Genomic DNA, 21,242 nt, shown 5'->3' with positions numbered 1-21,242 from the left:
CAATAAAACTTCCCTTAAAAAAAAACCCAGTAAACTTGAGTTGCAAGACAGAACTGCAAGAGAGGGCAAGGCGCCCACTAAAGGAAATTCCCTGAGGGAAAAGGCTGCGGCATCTGGGGCCACAAGCCCGTGGAGTTGCTTTGGTCCCTTCTTAAATTAGTGTGTGGAAACTGGCCACGAGATGATGATGTCAATCCTACATTTTAGCATATTTCAGGGAAGCATTTGGGCACAGAAATTGTAGGCATCTCTGTCTTCACAAGGTATCTGAAACACACACACACACACACACACATACACACACACACACACATTTTTTCCCTACAGGAAAAAACAACAGGTAAAGGAAAAATCCATCCACAGTAGTAGATAAAGAGGCTGAAAAAATGATTCATGGATTTAGGGTTTGACTGTATGGCACGTGTGTGTGTGTGTGTGTGTGTGTGTGTGTGTGTGTGTGTATGTGTGTGTGTGGTGTGGTGTGGTGAGGGTTGGAGGAAAAAGGTGATTTAACCTGGAGAAATGGAGCTCTTTTGCCTCCTTGAATTCCAAACTAAAGGGTATTTTCAATTTGCCTCTTTAACAGGGTGGGTTCACTTGCCAGAAGGGTCTCTGTACTCACCTTGATTTCTGCCGGCAGATGAATAAGGCGATGACAGCCACCAGCATGCCAATTAAGAACAGGCCAGCACTCACACCCTCGATGACACCAAACAAAGGCTCTGCAATAATCCAGATGGATGGAAAAAACCAGGTGGGAAAATGAGTGCTAAGACAGCAGTAAGAGGGCTACTGAAACTCTATCTCCCTTGGAATGTTATTACGGAAGAATTCAAAGGGCCCCACATGCCAGCATTTACCATCTACAGCCCAGGGGTGTGCAGCTGAGAAGATAAATCCTGGCTGCTACCCGCTAACAGCAGGTCAGCCGCTACCCTTTTGAAGTTAAGGGTGTTGTTCTTAGATAGAAACTTTGGACATCATTGATGCTTGTACATAAAGCTTAGGGCCCTTAGGAGAAAGGGCAGACATTTGCTATCGAAATAAATAAGCTTTCACCTGTATGAAGCAAGTTAAAACAGCAGCTGCAACTTAGGCAAATGCAGTGAGTTGTTGCCTTATTATAACAAAATCTGGGTTATTAATTACCTGGTATAATGTTGCCACTAGGAGTTTCTGAGTAGTTCTGTGTAGTTAAAAAATGTAACTTTTTTTTTACATAGCAGGGCTGGAGTGATAGCACAGCGGTAGGGTGTTTGCCTTGCGCATAGCCAGCCCGGCTGAGCCGGGTTCGATTTCTCTGCCCCTCTTGGAGAGCCTGGCAAGTTACCGAGAGTATCTCGCCTGCACGGCAAAGCCCGGCAAGCTACCTGTGACGTATTCAATATGCCAAACACAGTAACAACAAGTCTCAAAATGAAGACTTTATGGACCCGCTCGAGCAAAGCAATGAACAACCGGAGGACAGTGCTACTGTTTTTTTTTTTTTTTTGGAGGGAGGGTGGGGAAAGGCACACTGCCAATGCTCAGAGGTTACTCCTGGCTCTGGCTCTGTACTCAGGAATCAGTCCCTGCAATGCTTGGGGACTCTATGGGATGCTGAGTCATGCTGGGTCGAACCCAGGTCAGCTTCCTGCAAGGCAAACACCTTACCCACTATACTATCTCTCGAACTTCAGAGTAATCACTTTTAAAAATATTATTAAAATATAAGTCACATATCATACCACCAATTTAAACTGTCATTTTGTGAATTTAGCAGTTTTATAATGTTATCATCACCCTCCCCCACATCATCTCTACCCCTCAGCTGACTCCTCCTTCCATTCCCCTTGCAACCACTCATCTATTTTGGGTCTCCATAGACTTGTCTGTTCTGAACATTTTAAATAAATTCAATTATTAATTTGTGGTCTTTTGTGATTTGCTTTTTTTTCACTTAGTGTAATGATTTTAAGAGTCATTCATACTATAGAATTTATCAACAATTTTTTCTTTTTATGGCTAGGTAAACTTTATTGTGATATACCACAATTTGCTTATCCATTTTAGATATTTGGATGACCTCTTTTTTTATTATAAATAATGCTTCTATAAGCATCCATGTATAATTTGGGTACATAATGGGCATGGAGGTATTGTTATAGATGGAAACTCTAGGTTTAACCTTTTGAGGATCTGTAAAATTGTCTTCCAAAGTAGCAGTACCATTTTATATTCTCACAAACAATGTATAAGAGTTTCAGTTTCTTCATATTCTTGTTATTGTCCTTTTGATTACAGCTGAGTGGGTGTGAAGTAGTGTCTTGTGGTTTTAACTTGCTTTCCCCTCAAAACTAATATGGCGAATCATCTTTTCCTAGTTTATTGAATATTTGTTTTGTTTGGGGCCACACCTGGTGGTTTTCAGGGGCTAGTCCTGGCTCTCTGCTTGAAGGACAGTCCTGGCAATGCTTGAGACATGGAGTGCTGGGGAACAAGCCTGGGCCTCCTACATGCAGAGTTTGTGCTTGAACTATCTCTTTAGCCCATTATTGGTCAGTTGTTTATCTTCTTTATAAAGATGTTTCTTCACATTCTTTCATTATTATTATTATTGTTTTGGGGGCCATGCCCGGCCAAGCTTAGGGCTGACTCCTGGCTCTGAGCTCAGGGATCACGCCTGGCTAGGCTTGGGGGATCATATGGGATACCAGGGATTGAACCCCACCTGGGTAGGCCACATGCAGAACAAGCACCTACCCACTGTACTATCTCTCCAGCCCATATCATTTTTAGCAAATAGATCATTTGAAGATATTTCTCCCATTATGTTGGGGTTTTTTTTCCCCCTCACTTTCTTCATGGTTTCTTTGAAGGGCAATAGTTTTAAATTTTGGTTATGTCCAATTTATCTTTTTCCTTTTGTTGCTTATGTTAGGCTAAGAAATCATTCGCTAGACCCAAGGTTACAAAGATTTATTTCTATGTTTTCTTCAAAAAGATCTATTATTTTCATTTTAACATATAGGCCTCTGGAGTAGCTCATTTTTGAAGTTGTCTTTGGATTTGTATATTCAATGTTTCTTTTTAAAACTCATCAGATGAACACCATCATCTCCCTTTTAATGTGCTTAATATTCTTTTAAATATATATATATTTACTATCTTGCTTTAATAGGATTCTTTAAATTTCTGTTTTATAATAATATTCCAAGTAGGAAAGAAGAGTGTTTACAAAGCCCCTAATTAATGTTCCATTACAAGCAAACATCTAAATTCTCTTAACTGTGTTCTGATTCCTTTTTGGTTCCAAAAGTGGGAGATTGTCCCTATATTTGGCATCAATAGATGGGAGTGTTTGTGAAGCTGAGTCATCTTTTGTCATGCAGCATGAAAGACTATTTTAGCTATATAGAAGAACTTCCTGAGACCAACCAAGCATTGTAGAACGCTGGCTACCGGGAAAGGCTGGAGCAGACAATGGTGTCAAGGAACAATGTCCTGAAAAATGATGCTATTCTCAGCATGATGGAAATATGCAAGGTGGTGCACTACAGAAGTTAACTTAGGGTCTAGATGCTAAGTGCCAAACTCCCACTCTACAATCTTGGCTAGAGATCCTAACTCTTATCTAAAAGGGTACAGTGGGGATTTGAAAAAATATATGCTATGTGCAGGACTGGAGAAATGCCCCTTGCATGTGACCAGCCCTGGTACCATCATCCCTGGCACTACATATATTTCTCTGAGCACCACCAAGTGCGGTGCCCACTACCTCTCCACTACCTCACCACTTCTAAAAGAACAAGCAAACAAAGAAAAAACCAACCAAAACACAAATATTCTTTTAATGCTTAAAACAGCCTCCAGGGAGAAAGTGAGCAGTAAGTAACAATTAGCTGCTACTTCTCAGCCTTTCTCTCTAACACATTAGAGAAGGCTATTGCATACACTACAGAAAATCTTTTCAGTTAACTTTTGTCTTGGATTTTTTATTTTTTTGTTTCTTGTCTGGGTTAACAGGGCGAGGGAAGGAGGAGGCAGAAGACAGTGTATTTTTTGGTTTGTTTTGTTTCTGTTCTGCTCAGGATCTGAGATAAAGTTTCATTCACACAAGGTGAGTGCTTGACCACTGAGATAAGTCCCCAAACTTAAGTTAATGTTAATTATAGTTTTTTAAAAGCAATATATATATATAAAATCACCTGTAATCCCACTGCTTTGAGGTATTGTTAATAGTTTTTTTTCTTATAGTCTCTTCTCTATGCACATGAATTTCCACAAAAGCCTTATGATTAAAAGACTTTTGTATCTACCTATATATTTCCCCAGGCAAAGCTCTTTACTTGAATATTTTTCACTCACTGTTTAAAAAAAATCATTCACAATAAGAAAAAAAGTACCTGTTATTTCTACCTTCTTTTTTTAGATGAATCACTTTTCTTTCATTTTCCACAGAAGTTGTGGCATTCACTTAAACTCATAAAATTTATGATTTCAGAAAGATTAAATTCCAAGTGAAAACAATACCCCCAGCTCAGCCACTGTAGGCTCTTGTGGGTGGTGTGGTGGTTGGGGGCCCAGCTGGGTAAACGAAAAGGCAGACTTACCTGACTCAGTGGTGATTGGCAAAGAGAAAAATGTGTCTGAATAGAGGGGCTTTGTGAATTCCTTCAGGTCTTCATCAAACAGCTGTGTAAAAGCCCGAATGCTGATTCTGAAAACAAAACCAATTTATTTCAGATTAGCAGCTGACCATAAGAAGGCTGATCAAAAGGAGGTTTCAAGGAGAAATCGAGTAAGTACCTAGTCAATGTGTATGTAGAGTAAGATGATGAATTATGAAGTTAGATTAGAGTTCATTTGTTTTTACTATATATAGTAAATTATATATGTATGTGTATTATATATTTTATATACATATATACACAATATATTGACATATAACACATATATATGCACACACATAGAATTTACCATATGTTATATACCTATATAGCAGTAGGGCATTTGACTTGTGTGCAGCCAGCCTGGCCAAGCCGGGTTCGATTCCTCCGCCCCTCTTGTACAGCCTGGCAAGCTACTGAGAGTATTCAATATGCCAAACACAGTAACAAGAAGTCTCACAATGGAGACGTTCCTGGGCCCGCTCGAGCAAATCGATGAACAATGGGAGGACAGCACAGACAGCACTATGTTATATACCTATAATATCACTGTATCACAGTCCTCCCGTTGCTGATCCATTTGCTTGAGCGGGCCCAGTAACGTCTCCATTGGAGACTTTGTTGTTACTGTATTTGGCATATCGAATACATCACGGGGAGCTTGCCACGCTCTGCCATGTGGGCGAGATACTCTGGGTAGCTTGCTGGGCTCTCTGAGAGGGGCGGAGGAAACGAACTCAGGTCAGCTATGTTGGCTGCGTGCAAGGCAAACGCCCTACCGCTGTGCTATATAATTGGATATATTATGTATATAATATGTATTATAATATATATTATATATAATTTAATATATAATATAATTTAATATATAATATATATTATAATACATATTATATATACATAGCACTGCACTGTAGCACTGTCCTTCTGTTGTTCATCGATTTGCTTGAGCGGGCACCAGTAATGTCTCACAACAAATTGTGAGACTAGTTGTTACTATTTTTGGCATATCAAATATGTCACGGGTAGCTTGCCAGACTTTGCCATGAGGGCTAGATACTCTCGGTAGTTTTCCAGGCTCTCCAAGAGGGGCAGAGGAATCGAACTTGGATCAGTCACGTGCAAGACAAACGCCGTACCTGCTGTGCTATATAAAGCCTCTTTAGAGGTACCCTGAGAAATTGCCCTGTGGGATCTACCCAGTCAGGACTCTGGTCAAGTTCAGTGCTTGGCCAGACTGCCTGTGGAGGCAACCAGGGCTACACCAAGCAGTACTTTGGGGGGGGCAAGTGTTGCCAGGGGTTGAACTTGGGGAACACACAGTCTCTCCCTTTAGTAATCTCCTCAGCTTCTCATTGAATAGTTTTGGATTCTCCTTGCAGCAGTTCCTCTCAGAAGCTGAGGAACAGAACAAAGTCTCTCCCTCCCAGAGATTACCTTCTCTCATATTAAAAGTCAGTCATTCTGGGGGCTGGAGCAATAGTATAGCGGGTAGAGTGCTTGCCTTGATCATGGTCTACCTGGGTTAGATTCTCAGCACCCCATATGGTCCCTGAAATACCAGGTGATTCGGGGATCATATGGGTTTCTGGGAATCGAGTGCAGAGCCAGGAGTAACCCATAAGTACAGCTGGGTATGGCTCCCCATTCAAAAAAAGAACTCCCCCCACCAAAAAAAAACTAGAAATAAAAGTGCAGATCCAGGAGTAATCCTTGAGCATAGCCAGATATGGCTCCCTATCAAAAAACAAACAAAAAAACTCAGAAATAAAATCCACTAAATACATAGATTTAATATTCCTGATGGTGACATACACCATGAAAAAGAGCAGATGAAGTAGGGTAGAAGGCCATGGAAGACAGGTGCACAGGACTTCATCATGGTTCATGAGACCCCCTGGACAGAAGGTTTTTACAGCAAAGGAGGGGAGGATAGGCAGAGGGTACCACGAAGGGAGCAAGGAGGACCCAGCCCAAAGAGGAGGAAGGAAGTCATTAGGATGGTTCTAAGATTGGAGCTCAGGTCATCTGCTAGAACAAGGGCGTCATAGACAGACTGGGGAAGGAAAGGGCTAGAGATGAATTCTTTATGGGCAGATCCCTCTTCCTTGAATGTCCTCCTGTCCCAGTAACATCCTTTCAAGCCCTTCCTACTTCTGAATGAATATCAGCTGAAAGAAGACCTATTCCAAGAAGTCTTTGGAACCTTCTAGCAGCTAATTGCTACCACCTCTCTCTCTTACATCCTTCCACACATCTGCCCTGATTTTTACAGGCACAGCTTCTTTCCAGCACTATATTATAAGCTCCTGAAGACAGAAACTCTGTCTTATTTCTCTTTTTTAATCCCCATAGCACTTGGACCCCGAGCTTTTCACAGAGGAAATCCACATATAGAGTTTATTATCCCCGTGATAAATAGAATCCTGTGCGTAAGATTTTTTTTAAATGAGTGGATAAATAACTGATAGTCATTTTTTTCACTCTAAATGTGTTTAGAACCTGAACTCTATAGCTCAACATTAACGATCATGGGATTCAAATCTCCCCCCACTCAAGAAAAATGAGGTCAAGAGAAGCTGCCTAGCTTGTGGTCACATTGCTTTTCTATTTAGAGTAGAAACAAAACCAGATCAGCACTTTCCTACCCTCCAAAGTGCCTCTCTCCCCGCCTGGCCTGACCTTCTCTCCCTTATGGAACACTAATTAGGCACCCAGATAAGACAAACCCGAAGTGGGAACGCTTTACGTTAGTTGGCATAATAAACTTACATATCAGTGAAAGCAAGCAGTTCCCTTTCTTTACAGTCCTAATTTTTTCCCTTTCCTGTGTTCTTTCCTATCTACTGTCCCTGGGGGATGGGGGTGGGGAGGCCCGACTGGATCGAGGGTCACTGTGCCGAGGATGGCCTTGATCCAGGTTGAATTCTGGGAACACTGAACCAAGGCTTAGCAGACACACCAGAGGCCGCTCGCAGGTGGTGCTCCCACATGCTCTGAAAGGCCGGGCCTTCTCTTCTTGAGTGTTCTCTGCCTGGCATGCTTTCCACAGCACTGAGCCAAGTGGAGAGATATAGGAAAGCTGTGTTCTAGAAAACAAATATGCACGGCATGAGTTGATTAAGCTATAATAAGAATGTGTAACTTTTCACGGAGCAGCTTGACTCCTTCCCTTCTTGTTCAGAAGCGTTTAATGAGAACTTCCTTTGTGCCGGGAACTTGCCATATTGTCTTCTAACCAACATCACGGCTGCCTCCTCCATTCAGCCATGTCTTCTCTATGAACTTTCGTCTAGCTGAGAGAGTTGGAAATGAAACAAAGGCTTAAAATCCAGGGGGTAAGTGGAGGAATCACGGGATGACAGGATTGGGTCATGTGGAAATGAAGCTGAGTCAGCAGCACCAATGTGCCCAGCCAGAGGTTGACAGGCAAAGTGGGGGTGAGGCAAGGTTGAGCTGACTTTTGTAGAGCACATACACAGAAATCCCCCAGCCAGAGGAAAGGAAGGTTGTCCAAAGAGAGTGAAAAGAATGTGCAAAGTCCCAGAGGTCGAGAGAAAGAGAGGTTGTGTCACATTCCAGGGAACTCTGGGAAGTCAGAAGCAAAAGAACAGAAGATTCTCTGGGAAATGGTGGAAGACACAGCTGGTGAGGCTGCCGAAGGGAGACGTCAGAGCTTATGGTAGTCCGTTCTGGAGTCTTTATTTGTTCCTGGAAGTGAGTAGGAACCCCTTGGAGACTCCTTGAGCTAGAAAGATGACTGGGTTCCATCTGTCTCTCCAGTACACCTCAGCACAACTCTATAATGTTCTGCAGACGAGGACAGTGAGGCTTAGGAGCCTGAATTGCCATCTATTGAATTGCCACAGTAGGGCAGGGCCGGAAGGCAAATGCAAGGCCTTTCTGTCTCAAATGGAGTAAAGAGTCCAGTTCTTTTCTCTCACAAAACAAAGAAAGAAAGAAAAAGAAAAAAAGAAAAGAAAGAAACCAGCAGCAACTTTCCAACTCACAAAGGGAAAATAGCTATTGGGACTCTTTTGCTCAGCTTTCCCTGAGCCCAGCTAACGGAGGTGCTGTGCCCTCTTCTGAATCCAAGGAGTCCTGAGTCCTGAGCTCACATTTCTTCTTTGTTGGTTCCATACACTCACCTCCTTCAGGCAGATTCCTAGGATCTCCTCTTTGGTAAACCTCACTGCCAAGTTTCTGTGTTAAAAGTCCCACTTATTGTCATGGGAAGGTGCTCAGTGGTGGGATTGGTGTTTGAATATTATCAGCAATGAACTATTGTGAACTACTTTATGAAAATAAAATATATAAAAATTTCAAAAAAATAATAAATGAAAAGTAGGAAGTCCCCATCTTTACTGGGGTGACAATAACAAGTTTGTGAAGTGTCCTGGGCAGCGGCAGCTGTTGTGCACAGTTCTTCCCCAAATGAGTCCTTCGCCTTAGAAAAACCATTTGCTTGCCTTTGCTGATGCTAAGTGTACTCTAATTTTGAAGCTGGCATAAATGTTTCAACTGAGATTTGGGGTGATACTCAAAATATTTAAGAGTAAGACAAAGGCACCAGCCAACCACGATGGACATTGACTGACTGGGTTTCAACACTGCTGATGTCCAACACAGAAGATCCATCCTTCACAAAAGCATTACTCTGGTATGCCTGTAACCTTATACTTTATATACTACACACACACACACACACACACACACACACACACACACACTTGTTTGGGAATCCCTCAGTACCTGCCAATACTTGCTTCATGGGAAAGCAGTGCAGAGAATGAACCTGCAATTTTCTCTGCCTGGAAGGGGTTGCTGACCCATTCAGTGCTTCCTGGAGTCACACCAAACAGCTGCTTCTCCTTGTCTGCCAACTTAGTGGGAAGAGAGACTTTCTTATTATTTCCAGGGTCTTTTCCTTCAAAATTCTGTCTAGACCAAAGTGCTCTTTCATCTTTTGATGTCTCAGAAGGGAAATAACTAAGTGTGTCCCAGTCCTTCCTGAAAGTGAAAGACATTCCCCCATATTTTCTTGACTCTCCCTAAATGCAATATCCTTATGTGGGCATTTTCACAACTGCTAACTTGCTAAATTATGATTCCTACCCAAGAAGTTTCGAGAGAAAGAACAATTTAGTAAGAACTTTCACTACACCACATAATGAACTTGAGTGCCTGCCCCAGGTTGATGGCCTTCGTGGTGCATTACCTGTGCATGGAGGTGAGAAGAGCTTTTATAAATTACGCAGGAAAATGTACAGCAGTGTGGAAATGTAGGTTATTAATCTATAGAAGCTCATATCTATCAGATGCCCAGAAAATGCAATGCTCAGAAATGTAGCCTGTCCACACTAGCAAAATGCAGGTAATACATCTCACCTGTAGGCAGTGCGTGGCTTCAGTGGCCCGTCACAAAATTTTTGCTCGTCCGGATCACATTTTCCACCCAGGCTCTCCATCTCTGCTCCCAGTTTAATGTTAAAACTCTTAGAGTTGCTGTCAGGACTTTCGGCACATTTGCTGGCAAAGTAATTGGTCTGATACACTTGAATGGAGGCATTGTGTCTGTACTCCAGGTAGGAGGGCAAAGGATGCTGAGGTTCAGGCTTCAGGTCCTCACTGCCTGGAGGGAGAAAAACCCACAGTGAAGCACTTCCTCATGACTTCAATGATTTCTAAATAAATTTCTAAGGCTGCTTCCTCACCCTCTACCTCTGTTTACCTCCAGAATGCAGATTCTGTGATCTTAAAGATTATCATAAGGTTTTCCTAATGGAATTAATTTAATTCATTTTTTTTCTAAAATATAAAAAATATAGAATTCAACACACACACACACACACACACTCCATCACTTTTCTTGGAATTTTTTTTTAAACGTGACTTATGTGAGGTTAGTTCGGTACGAATGATTACATGCCCGACAACTCCAGACAGTTGGACTCTCCTCATTGGAGAGGCAACCCGCTCAATCAGCTCCCTACCTTGCCAATAATCATTGTAGCTGAGCTCATAAGGAAATCCCTATGACCTGGAAATAGGGAGAAGATAAGAAAAATCAAGTCCAAGGCCAGTGCGGTGGCCCCACCAAGCATGTTCCATGTGCTCCGCCAGGCCTGATAATTGCTCTGTGTACAGCTCTATTATCTGGAATACTGTTTAATCCCAGCTTGAATTTGACCCTTCATGCAAAACACTTCCCAGAATTCTTCCCCTGTCCACCCAGCCTCTTGTGTGTTTTGGCACCTCAAACTCGTTTTGATGTTGGCTGGAGGAAAACATAATTAGGAAGATAAATATTATAAAGATTGGATGCCACTGGCAATGGACTTCAAGGTACTGGGGGTGCTTACTGCATCCTGAATTCCTGTTGAATAGAATTTGCTCCTGGGAACATTATCATGCTGGCAGGAGTTGAAAAGGCATATTCTTTTTAGGATGAGCATATAGGCTACAAATGACATGTATATGAATTTGTTTTCCTGGAAGACCAGGGAAACATAGCCCATCTCTATGGACATCAATAATGGGAACCCACCAGGCTGGAAAACACTAGCCAGCCTTTGCAATAATATTTGAGGGTGGGGGGTGTCACTGATAGATAGTCATGTAGTAAAACGTTTTCTCCATACTTTGGTTTATGGTACTGGGGAGAGAAACTCACACATGTAAGATAAGCATTCTACCAGTTAGCTATATCCGTAGGTCCCAAACATTACCCCCCCCCCACTTTTGTTTTTGGGCTACACTTGGAGATGCTCAGCGTTTACTCCTTGCTCTGTGCTTAGGAATCACTCTTAGTGGTCCTTGGGGGCTGGTGAACAAACCCTGGTTGGCCATGGGCAAGGCAAGTGCCTTAATTACTATGACTCCAACCCCACCATTTTCTCTATTGCTGCCTACTTTAGTCCAAAATCTTTCCACAGTTTACTTTCCAATTAGGAGGTATAAGAAAATATGAGAAAACATGGGATAACCTTGAGGTTATTTAACTGATTATGCATAACCAACTTTAATATAATTAAGTAAAATATAAAATATAGGACTGTTAAATATCTAGGGAGACTGACATACCATTTAGCTTAGAAATTACTCCAACATTTGTCGGTTATAGGTTTCCTATTGTCCACAAAGGGGTTAAAATAGGATGTGCTTAAGAAATCCCAGGGCAACACCTTAAACAATATTGAAATGACAAGACATGTAAAGTATATTAATGCCATTCTAGATACAAACATCTGGTTTTGGAGAAATAACACAATAACACATCCGTTGCAACACCTCAGGAGCCTACAAATGCATAACTTCTGTAGGAGGTCTGATGAGAAAATAACTTAAAACTATTCCACTCAGGGTTTGAAGGGAATGTTAGAACTATTCCCTAGTACTTACTTGGTCTCTAGACACTGGAAATTAGATAGATACTGAAAACTCTAGTGGACTAGAAAATGAAAAATCTACTAAAAATTCAATAGAGAAAGAAGGATTGCTGTTCTTAATCATGCTTTCCCTCTTTTAAGTGTTGGAACATTTCTGGGAATGTAAGCCATTTGGGAGTGTGTGGTTAGTTGAGGTGTTGGGGCAGGGAGTGCTGAAGTTCTGATGCTTAATGGCCGAAGAAAAGAGCAGTGAACAGTATTGAATGAGCAGTGAGAACCCCTGGGTGAATCATTCTGTGTACTTCCAACAGTGCCTGGCACATATTAAGAGCTCAACAATGATGGTTACTATTATGACTGTGATGGCTGCTAATATTAATATTCAACCATTTAAGAATAAAAGCCAGAGGCCAATAAGCTTCCAACAGGCTTTATTTTCAAAAGACCCTTGAGCAATTTTCTGTTATCTCTCCTTCCCATCACCCAGCAGAGACATAAGAATTCTGCAAATTTGTCGCAGTAAGAGGCTCCTCAGTGACCTTTGAGAAAGCCCTCCCTGTCTTCCGGGGAGCTAATGCAGCTCACTTACCATCGGCCTCTCTCACCACCACTGTGAAGTATTTCACAGCTCCATTGGTGTCGCTGAACCAGCTGCAGTTGAAAGTGAAGTTGATAGAAGATTTGCTAATTAGCACATCCTTTTTATTCACACGAATGTGTGGAGGTGGAGGAGGGGGGCCTGGAAGAAGGAGGGGGGAAGGAAGCAAGAAGGGTCATAATCTGCTTTCACAAGGAAACAGTCAGTGAAATGAAGGGCCCACTCTCCTTTCATCTACATTTAAGTGTCTAACTCTGTGTGTGTGTGTGTGTGTGTGTGTGTGTGTGTGTGCGCGCGCGCGCGTGTGCGCGCGCGCATGTATGAGGCTTACAATCAAGAAAACCTCCTCCTCGGAAAGGAAGAAGGCAGAGGAAGTGATATGCCAGCGGCACATTAAACCATAATGAAAGAGGCCACTCCCCAGCAGGATTTCCTGAAGTTGGAGCTTCGAATTGCTTAAAAGCTCCATTAGAGCTAAACTATATCAGGCTAAGTGATGTACTTAAATACAAGCTCCTTCAGGTGCTGTGAGACCATTTAACATGTTTGCTGCCAGGCTACTTTACACACAGAGATGTTTCCATTTCCTGGCAGCTGTCAGGCCCTCTTTGCCAAGGGACAAGAATTTAATGTGGGTGTGGATGGTCCACAGGGGAAGAGGGTGATGGGGAGGCTAGAGAAGAGAGTGCCCTTAGGGGACCACTCACCAGGGACACTTACGGTCAATCATTGTGATGGTACTGTCTTCCACCACCTCACTGGTCACGCCGGCCGACTGCACCTTGATGGACACCAGGTATCTCTTATGGGGCACTAGCATCATGATGTTGAGCAGAGACTTCTCTTTCTCCAGCTTCCTGGAGAATTCAACTTCTTGGGTGTCCATTTTCCGGCATTCGATGCTATACCCGTCGAAGTCAGAATCGGGTGGGATCCAGGAACAGGCAATGGCCGTGGAGTTCTGCGGCCGGCAGTGCAGGTTTTGTATCTTGTCTGGCTCTGAGGGAGAGTGAGGAGACCTTTAGGGAACTGTGAAATATCTTCCCCACTCCAGCTCTTTGGAATTCAACTACTTTTCGGATCTAGAGCAAATCATTCTCACATTTAATTCAGAGTGGGTTTCAAATAGAAAATTCTCGAAGCTCTCTCAGGCAGTTTGGTCTGTCGGAGAATTCTGCACTGTAGCACTGTCCTCCCGTTGTTCATCAATTTGCTCAAGTGGGCCCAGTAACGTCTCCACTGTGAGACTTGTTACTGTGTTTGGCATATGGAATACATCATGGGTAGATTGCCAGGCTTTGCTGTGTGAGTGAGATATTCTTGAGAGCTTGCCGGGCTCTCCAAGAGGGACAGAGGAATCAAACTCTGGTTGGCCAGGTTGGCCACATGCAAGGCAAACGTCATACCTGTCATACCCGCTGTGCTATCACTCCAGGCCATTGGAGAATTCATTTTGTGAAATAATTTGAAAACACTAACACTGATTTCAAGTCTCCTGAAAGTCACTCTGTGGTGGCATGATTGGAAACACAAATTCACATATGGGGACTGAAACCTGGTGTGAGAAGTCAGTCTCCAAGAAGTGAAAAGTATGACTTAAGGCTTGAGGGGATGGCAGAAGTGAACAGGCCTGATCCTGAAGAGGACCCTAGCAAAGCATGCCTACCCCAGCTCCACTCAGCAGCAGCTGGCCAAGTAGCCCTGGACATGTGCTTTCAGCAGTGTTGGGGGATCCGGTGGTGCTGGGGACTGAACTAGAGTTGGCTGCATGCAAGACAAGTGCCTTAACCCCTGGACTCTCTCTCCAGCCCTACCCCTGGATATGGACCCCATAAAAATAAATAAAGAGGGGGCTGGAGCCATAGCACAGTAGGTAGGGCATTTGCCTTGCACGCGGCTGACCTGGGTTCAATTCCCAGCACCCCATATGGTCCCCTGAGCACGACCAGGAGTAATTCCTAAGTGCATGAGCCAGGAGTAACCCTTGTGCATCGCTCGGTGTGACCCCAAAACCAAATAAATACATACATACATAAATAGTTTTTTGAAGTACAGCACGGCCTTCTGAATTCAAATTCTAGTTAGCAGCTCTACACTCTTTGGCAAATTACTTATATGTTTCTGCCTCACATGCAACATGGAGAAAGGAAACAGATCTATTTCATAAGGTTCTTGTGATGATTCGATGATCTGAAATACACATTGCCACCTAGAATAGTGGCTGGCATAGTAATTGCTCAATAGATGAAATTGTTTCCATGAGGAAATTAAAAAGTGTTGAGGACTTCCTACCCTCTGGGCCTGGTCTCTTCCTGCCTCCCCCATTTCTCTGCCAGCCTGGCTCACAGTCTGGCTCAGGCCTGACAGGGCTCTGGATGCGCATGCGCATATCAGATGGACCCATCCCTTCTGCGTCACTCAGGTTTTTGCCTCCTCAGACTGCCTAGCTCAATTTGGACTCAGAGAACTGTAACTGATTTCATTCTGTTGTTGTGAATGACACAACAATGAGTAACCTGATTCAGTCGAAAAGAAAAGTACTTGTAATGGGCCACACAGGTGAAAACGAAGCTTTGTGGGGCCCTCGAGAATAACACACCCACTGTCTCTTATTATGCCATGAAGCTAAATGTGTGATTTAAAATGAGTTGTTTTTTTGTTAAAACGTTAATTTTGGTATCTGAGCTATTTAGAGAGAGAAAAGTGTGAGGCTAGAGAGACCCCATTTCAAACCCAGGAACTGCGGATGGTCCCTGCACACTGCCAGGAGTGATTCTTGAGCAGCATCAGGAGTAAGCCCTAAGTATCACTGGATATGGCCTTCAAGACCCAAATAAAATGGAAAGGAAGGGGCGCTGTAGTGCTTGGAGGACAGAGGTGGGTGCAGGTGATAGTCATGGTGTTGGAATATTGTGCATAGAAACTATCATTAAAAGTATTGGTAAATCATAGTCTGCACTGCACTGTACTATCCTCCCATTGTTCATCGATTTGCTCGAGCGGGCACCAATAACGTCTCCATTGTGAGACTTGTTGGTGCTGTTTTTGGCATATCGAATACGCCATGGAGAGCTTGCCAGGCACTGCCATGTGAGCGGAATATTCTCGGTAACTTGCCGGGCTCTCCGAGAGGACAGAGGAATTGAAGCCGTGTAGACCGTGTGCAAGGCAAATGCCCTACCCGCTGTGCTATCGCTCCAGCCCGGTAAATCATAGTACTTTGATCAATTTGAAAAAATTAAAATAAAAAAAGAAAAGAAAAAATTTGGACAGGATGATAACTCCACAGGCTGGAGCACATGGTAACAAATACAGGACCTTGTGCTTAACCTTCAGTACTGCTTGCCTCCGTCTCAGCCTCTCAGCCGTATCACTGGGTGTAGCCCTGGTGCTCCCAAGCACTGCTAGAAAGTCCTCCCCCTGCCCCAAGCCCCCAAAACAAGTAACAAAAAACAACAGAAAAGAAAAGTTCTCAGATTTCTACATGTAAAATCCAAGGAACTCTGGCTCTGTGTTTAAGCGTGTATAAGGGTGGGGGGTGCTATCCTGGGGTAACCTCTGTAAGATGCTCCTGGACTTGCCTCCTTCCCAGATTCAAAGGATCCTTCGGGCTCTGGGATAAATTTTTAAAATTAGATTTAGACCCTTTTGTTCCTCTTTCATTCCAGGAGTCAAAAGCATTGGCAAAGAGTAAATCTGAAAAGGTTTCCCACTGCTCCAGTGACCACAGCACAGAATACAAGCGCAACACACACAGTGACAGCTCTCAGCAGTCATCAGCCAGGTCACTGCATCCAAAAGGTTCAAGAGGTGCAAAGACCATAGAATGCGAGGAGAGATTTAAAAAAAAAATAAGAGAGGTCTGGGGAAATGGCTCAGAGCTCCAGACTGCCGTTCTGGCATGCGAAAACCCTTAGTTTGATTCCTGGTAGCACCCGTGGCCACCGCCTGGTGTGGCCCAGATGGGCCCCACCCTCAGCACTGACAGCCCAGCTGAGTGTCACTGAGAATGCCTCCCACCCTGCACCCCAGCCCTTGGAGCTCTGCTGGAGAGGCGCCTCTCTCCACAAGAAGGCAAGAGACAGTGATGTTTGACTTGAAGAATACTGAAGAAAAGCTGGACCAACAGTACAGTAGATAGGGTGTCTGCCTGGCACATGGATGACCGTTCAATCCCCAGCACCCCATATGGTCCCCCAAACCCCACCAGGAGTGGGTCCTGAGTTCAGAGCCAGGAATAAACCCTGAGTAACACTGAATGTAGCCCCCAAACCAAAAATCTGAAAAGAATACTGAAAAGGACAAACACATTTCATGACACTCTTATTTCATTCCATTGCTGAGTTTTTATGGTCCTCATCACAAATGTCATCCTTTCCTCCTTGCCCTACCTCCTTCGCTGCCCCAAATTACAATGGTTCCTTCATAAACTCTACAGAAGATTTGGCTACATAGTTTTCAGGATCCACTGACAAATAAAAATATGATGCCGCTTCAAACATTATTAAGATTTTTCAGACAATGACAGCATAGAAATAAACCAGTGTGGGTCCATGTGTGCCTGCAAGGCCAGGAAGATGGGACTTGTGCTTAGAAGATTTCATTACAAATGGTCTTCAGGGAACTGGGTGTGGCCCCATCATCCCTCACCATGCCCTGATATGGACCACAACCCACCTCCCTGCTTAGTTACAGATCTATGTCCTCAACAATCACAGCTTTGAAACAGCATTTCTGAGCCACTGAACTGTGTGTCATATAAATATGTGCACTTGTTAACTAAATCACAACAGATTAGATGAGGATCACTTTACTTTTCCACCAGATACTTTTTCCTATCATATTTTCTCCTAAGTAATGTTTAGAAGACCTGGGGGGGCGGGGTCACCCTGGTGATACTCAGCCAACAGGACTAGAGTTTCAGTGCTAGGGTCCTAGACCGTGATGCTGCTCAGATCCTGGGGTGCAGGGGATTAGTCAGGCCACAATAGGGGTATCAGAGTGGGGGTTGGACATGGATGTGGTATCGGGTTGAACTATCTCCTTAGCCCTGGAATGCTTTATAAACTTCTAGTTTGCTTGACCCACTGTGATTTTGGAATTTGGGGTTTTCTGTCATCCACAAACAATTCCAGTGCTAATGAATGCAGTCCTCAAGATTCCATCACTCGGGTGCTGGAGCGATAGCACAGTGGTTAGGGCATTCGCCTTGCATGCGGTTGACTTGGGTTTGATTCCCAGCATCTCATATGGTCCCCCGAGCACCACCAGGATTAATTTCTGAGTGCATGAGCCAGGAGTAACCCTTGTGCAATGCCAGGTGTGACCCAAAAAAACAACAACCAAAAAAGATTCCAGCAGTCACTTCTCATAAAACTCAGTACTGAATGCCTCTGAATATCTCAGCTCTCATCATGGGTATGTCCAATTAATAAATGTTATATCTGTTAGAACATTTAAGTGTTGAATGCTAGTTTAAATTTCTAATTTTAACTACTTATTTTAACCGTAATTACCTGATACAAGAAACTATATAGTCTAGGTATTGTTTAAAAGGGCTGGAGGGATAGCACAGCAGGTAGGGCATCTGCCTTGCATGTGGCCGATACAACCTACCTGAGTTAGATTCCTCTGCCCCTCTCGGAAAGCCCGGCAAGCTACCAAGAGTATCTCACCCTCATGGCAAAGCCTGGCAAGCTACCCGTGACATATTCGATATGCCAAACACAGTAACAAATCTCACAATGTTACTGGGCCCACTCAAGCAAATTGATGAACAACAGGAGGACAGTGATAGTGATTGTTTAAAAAATTAATATTTGAATTACTACCTTATACTGAAGACCTTTGTTTCTTTAAGACTGATTGAAACACCCCAGCATTTCTTTGGGAAGAAATGAATCATTGTTTCATTGTTTAAGTATTTTTATTTTTGGGCTCTGTAGTAATACACCCAAACTAATCCAGTTATATTTGATTTTTCCCCTTTCAATCTATTCTCATAGTAGTGGCTTCCAACCACTGATCTGCAAAAATGCCCTGCTAGTCCCTGGGAAGGTCACTGCTACGTATCACAGGTGCACTGGGCATGGAGCAGCATGGACTGGGCAAGCACTGCCCATGACAATACAAGCCTGGTGTACACATATTTTGTTTGCCATCTTTACCAATTTGCAGTTGAAAAAAGAAAAGAATGGAAAACCACTATCTGACATTATTTTATCCTTTATTATTAATTAATTTATTTTTGAGGAGGGGAGAGTTGGGACATATCTAAGCACTGCTTAGGGGCTAATCCTGCTATGATTAGGGACCATCCATGGCACCAGGGATAGAACCTGGGCCAGTCATGTGCAAGGCAAGTGCTTTATCGCCTATACTATTTCTCTGCCCCCTCCACTATCTTAAATGCCAATCTGATAATGTCATCTCTGCTGAAAATCCTTCAGTGACTCTAACAGACGTGTTGTTGCTGCCAAAATTGTTACCAAAGTTTGTTACCATAGTGTCACAAAATTTTATGCTGTGGCCAACAAAACTCCTCTCTGATCTTATTTCCTCTTGCTTGGTATTGCAGTGTTTTTTCTTTCTACCTAATCTATTTCATACTTCTTTTTCTATCTCCTCCTCATAATCTTACTCTTTACAGATTTGATGTAAATGATTTAGATTAAGATGTTTCTACTTCTGAGAAATTTGTTCCTAATGACTAAGATCCTTCTGTCAAGTATTTTTCTAGTGCCAAATATTTCATTACAGTCAGTATGTAACTGTCTTTAAGTATATGGTGGGTCACATTCAGAGGTGCTCTGGACTTATTCCTGGTTTGGTGCTCAGGAGTTATTCCCAACAGTGCTCAAGGATTCATGCAGTACTAGAGACAGAACCTGGGGTTCCCCCATACAAAGCATGAATACCAGCCAGCTATTCAGCTATTTCCCAGGCCCTGTAATTGTCTTCCTAATGCTAGGAGGAACTCTCTTTCTATTGAAAGCCCCGTGAGGACAGAAACAATTTAGTTCCCTGTGTTATTAATGTCCAATAAATAAACACAACTATATAGATAACTCCTGCCTTAATTTAAACCAAACCAACTCCCAAGTGATGCTGTGGTTTCAAATCAACCACCATAAGATATTGTAACACATACTTTCACATTCTTTCCATCTGAAGCAAAAGTAGAAAAATATGTCTTACTTGTCCTCACGGATCCAAAAACTGGCTTGCTATAGGTTCTCCAGGAATCACCACTCACAGTCTGGACACTAAATTGATAAGATCTTCCTGGACGAAGACCGTACATAATGCGTCCTTCTGATTTTTTGGTGCTGTAGGGGTTGAAGACAGTGAGCGTATCTTTGGGAGACCACTGCAGCTCAAAGTCATCGTAGTCTGTCCAATCTGGGGGTACTTTCCAGGTGATAGCTAAAGATGTGTTTGCAACATCAGCAAATGACATAAGACTTGGAGGACTTGGGGCTATATGTAGGAGAAAGGGAAAAATCACATAATCATACTGGGTCAAAAATCAACAAAATCTGATAACTGAACAATATTAAACAGGCATTTATTATTTTAATTTTTAAGTTACTTTGGTTATGAGGTCATGCCTCGTGGTTCTCCTCTCTCCATGCTCAGGAATTACTCCTGGCAGTACTTGGGGAACTATATGAGGTGTTAAGGTTCAAACCTGGTTGGGCCTCATTGCAAGACAAACACTTTTACCTTTGTACTATCTTTCTGACTGGACAGACTTTTATGTATTTTGTAGTAAAAGAGATGATATAACAATACAAGAATAGGAGCTTGTATTCATAGTGTTCACTATGTATATGACACAGTCTTCCATACTTTATGTACCTTTTATTTAATTTTCATGAACAGAAATTCCTTATGAGGGTAGAGTGGAGTGAGAGTGATTGGTGAGTGGGTTACAACTGCATGGAGGTTCTGGTTCTATCAGACTGAGGGGTGGGAATGCACAGACAAACAATGTCTCACTGTAGAGAGCCTCTTCATTGACCCTAGGATCACAAATCACAAATCACAAATCATCCTGTTAATCGTCGATTGCCTCGAGCAGGCCCCAGTAACGTCTCCTTCATCCTAGCCCTGAGATTATATTCAAAGCTCTTTAGGAGAATGAGACCCATCATTGTTACTGGTATTTGGCATATTGGGTACGACACAAGGAGTTTGCCAGACTCTGCCGTGTGGGCAGGCTACATGACCCTAGAATGGCATACAGAAATGAAAGTCTTCTGTGTGTCCAAGAAATAAGAATGTTTAGGAAACACTGCTCCTAGCAACATGGTAATGAAATAAATAATTTTGTTTTGTTTTGGTTTTTGGAGTCACATCTAGCAATGCGCAGGAATCACTCTTGGCTCTGCACTCAAGAATTACTCCTGGTGATGTTCAGGGGACTACATGGGATGCTGGGGCTTGAACCTAGGTTGGTCATGTGCAAGACAAGCTCCCACTTGGTACTATTGCTCTGGAACTGTGAAATATATAATTATCCCCCATTTTACAAATAAAAGAACTGAGGCATGATCTTACCAAGTTCACAGAAGTAAGAAACAGAGCTAAGTAAAGGACCTAGAT

General features: G+C 42.9%; 1 protein-coding gene across 1 annotated transcript in view; it reads right to left on the bottom strand.

Annotated features, from left to right (window-relative positions):
• The window catches only part of PTPRB (protein tyrosine phosphatase receptor type B), a 124,155-nt gene that overhangs the window by 22,686 nt on the left and 80,227 nt on the right, over window positions 1–21,242 (bottom strand). The window contains exons 18-23 of the mRNA XM_056130741.1: window positions 19,833–20,114; window positions 13,356–13,634; window positions 12,627–12,776; window positions 10,038–10,281; window positions 4,593–4,699; window positions 623–722 (exon numbers count right to left, since the gene is read on the bottom strand). Coding sequence (XP_055986716.1) covers window positions 623–722; window positions 4,593–4,699; window positions 10,038–10,281; window positions 12,627–12,776; window positions 13,356–13,634; window positions 19,833–20,114 — 1,162 coding nt within the window. The remainder of the gene's footprint in view (window positions 1–622; window positions 723–4,592; window positions 4,700–10,037; window positions 10,282–12,626; window positions 12,777–13,355; window positions 13,635–19,832; window positions 20,115–21,242) is intronic.

Source organism: Sorex fumeus, unplaced genomic scaffold (assembly GCF_029834395.1).
Source record: "Sorex fumeus unplaced genomic scaffold, SorFum_2.1 ptg000081l, whole genome shotgun sequence".
Lineage (NCBI taxonomy): Eukaryota > Metazoa > Chordata > Mammalia > Eulipotyphla > Soricidae > Sorex > Sorex fumeus.
This window is presented reverse-complemented; position numbering and strand designations above follow the sequence as displayed.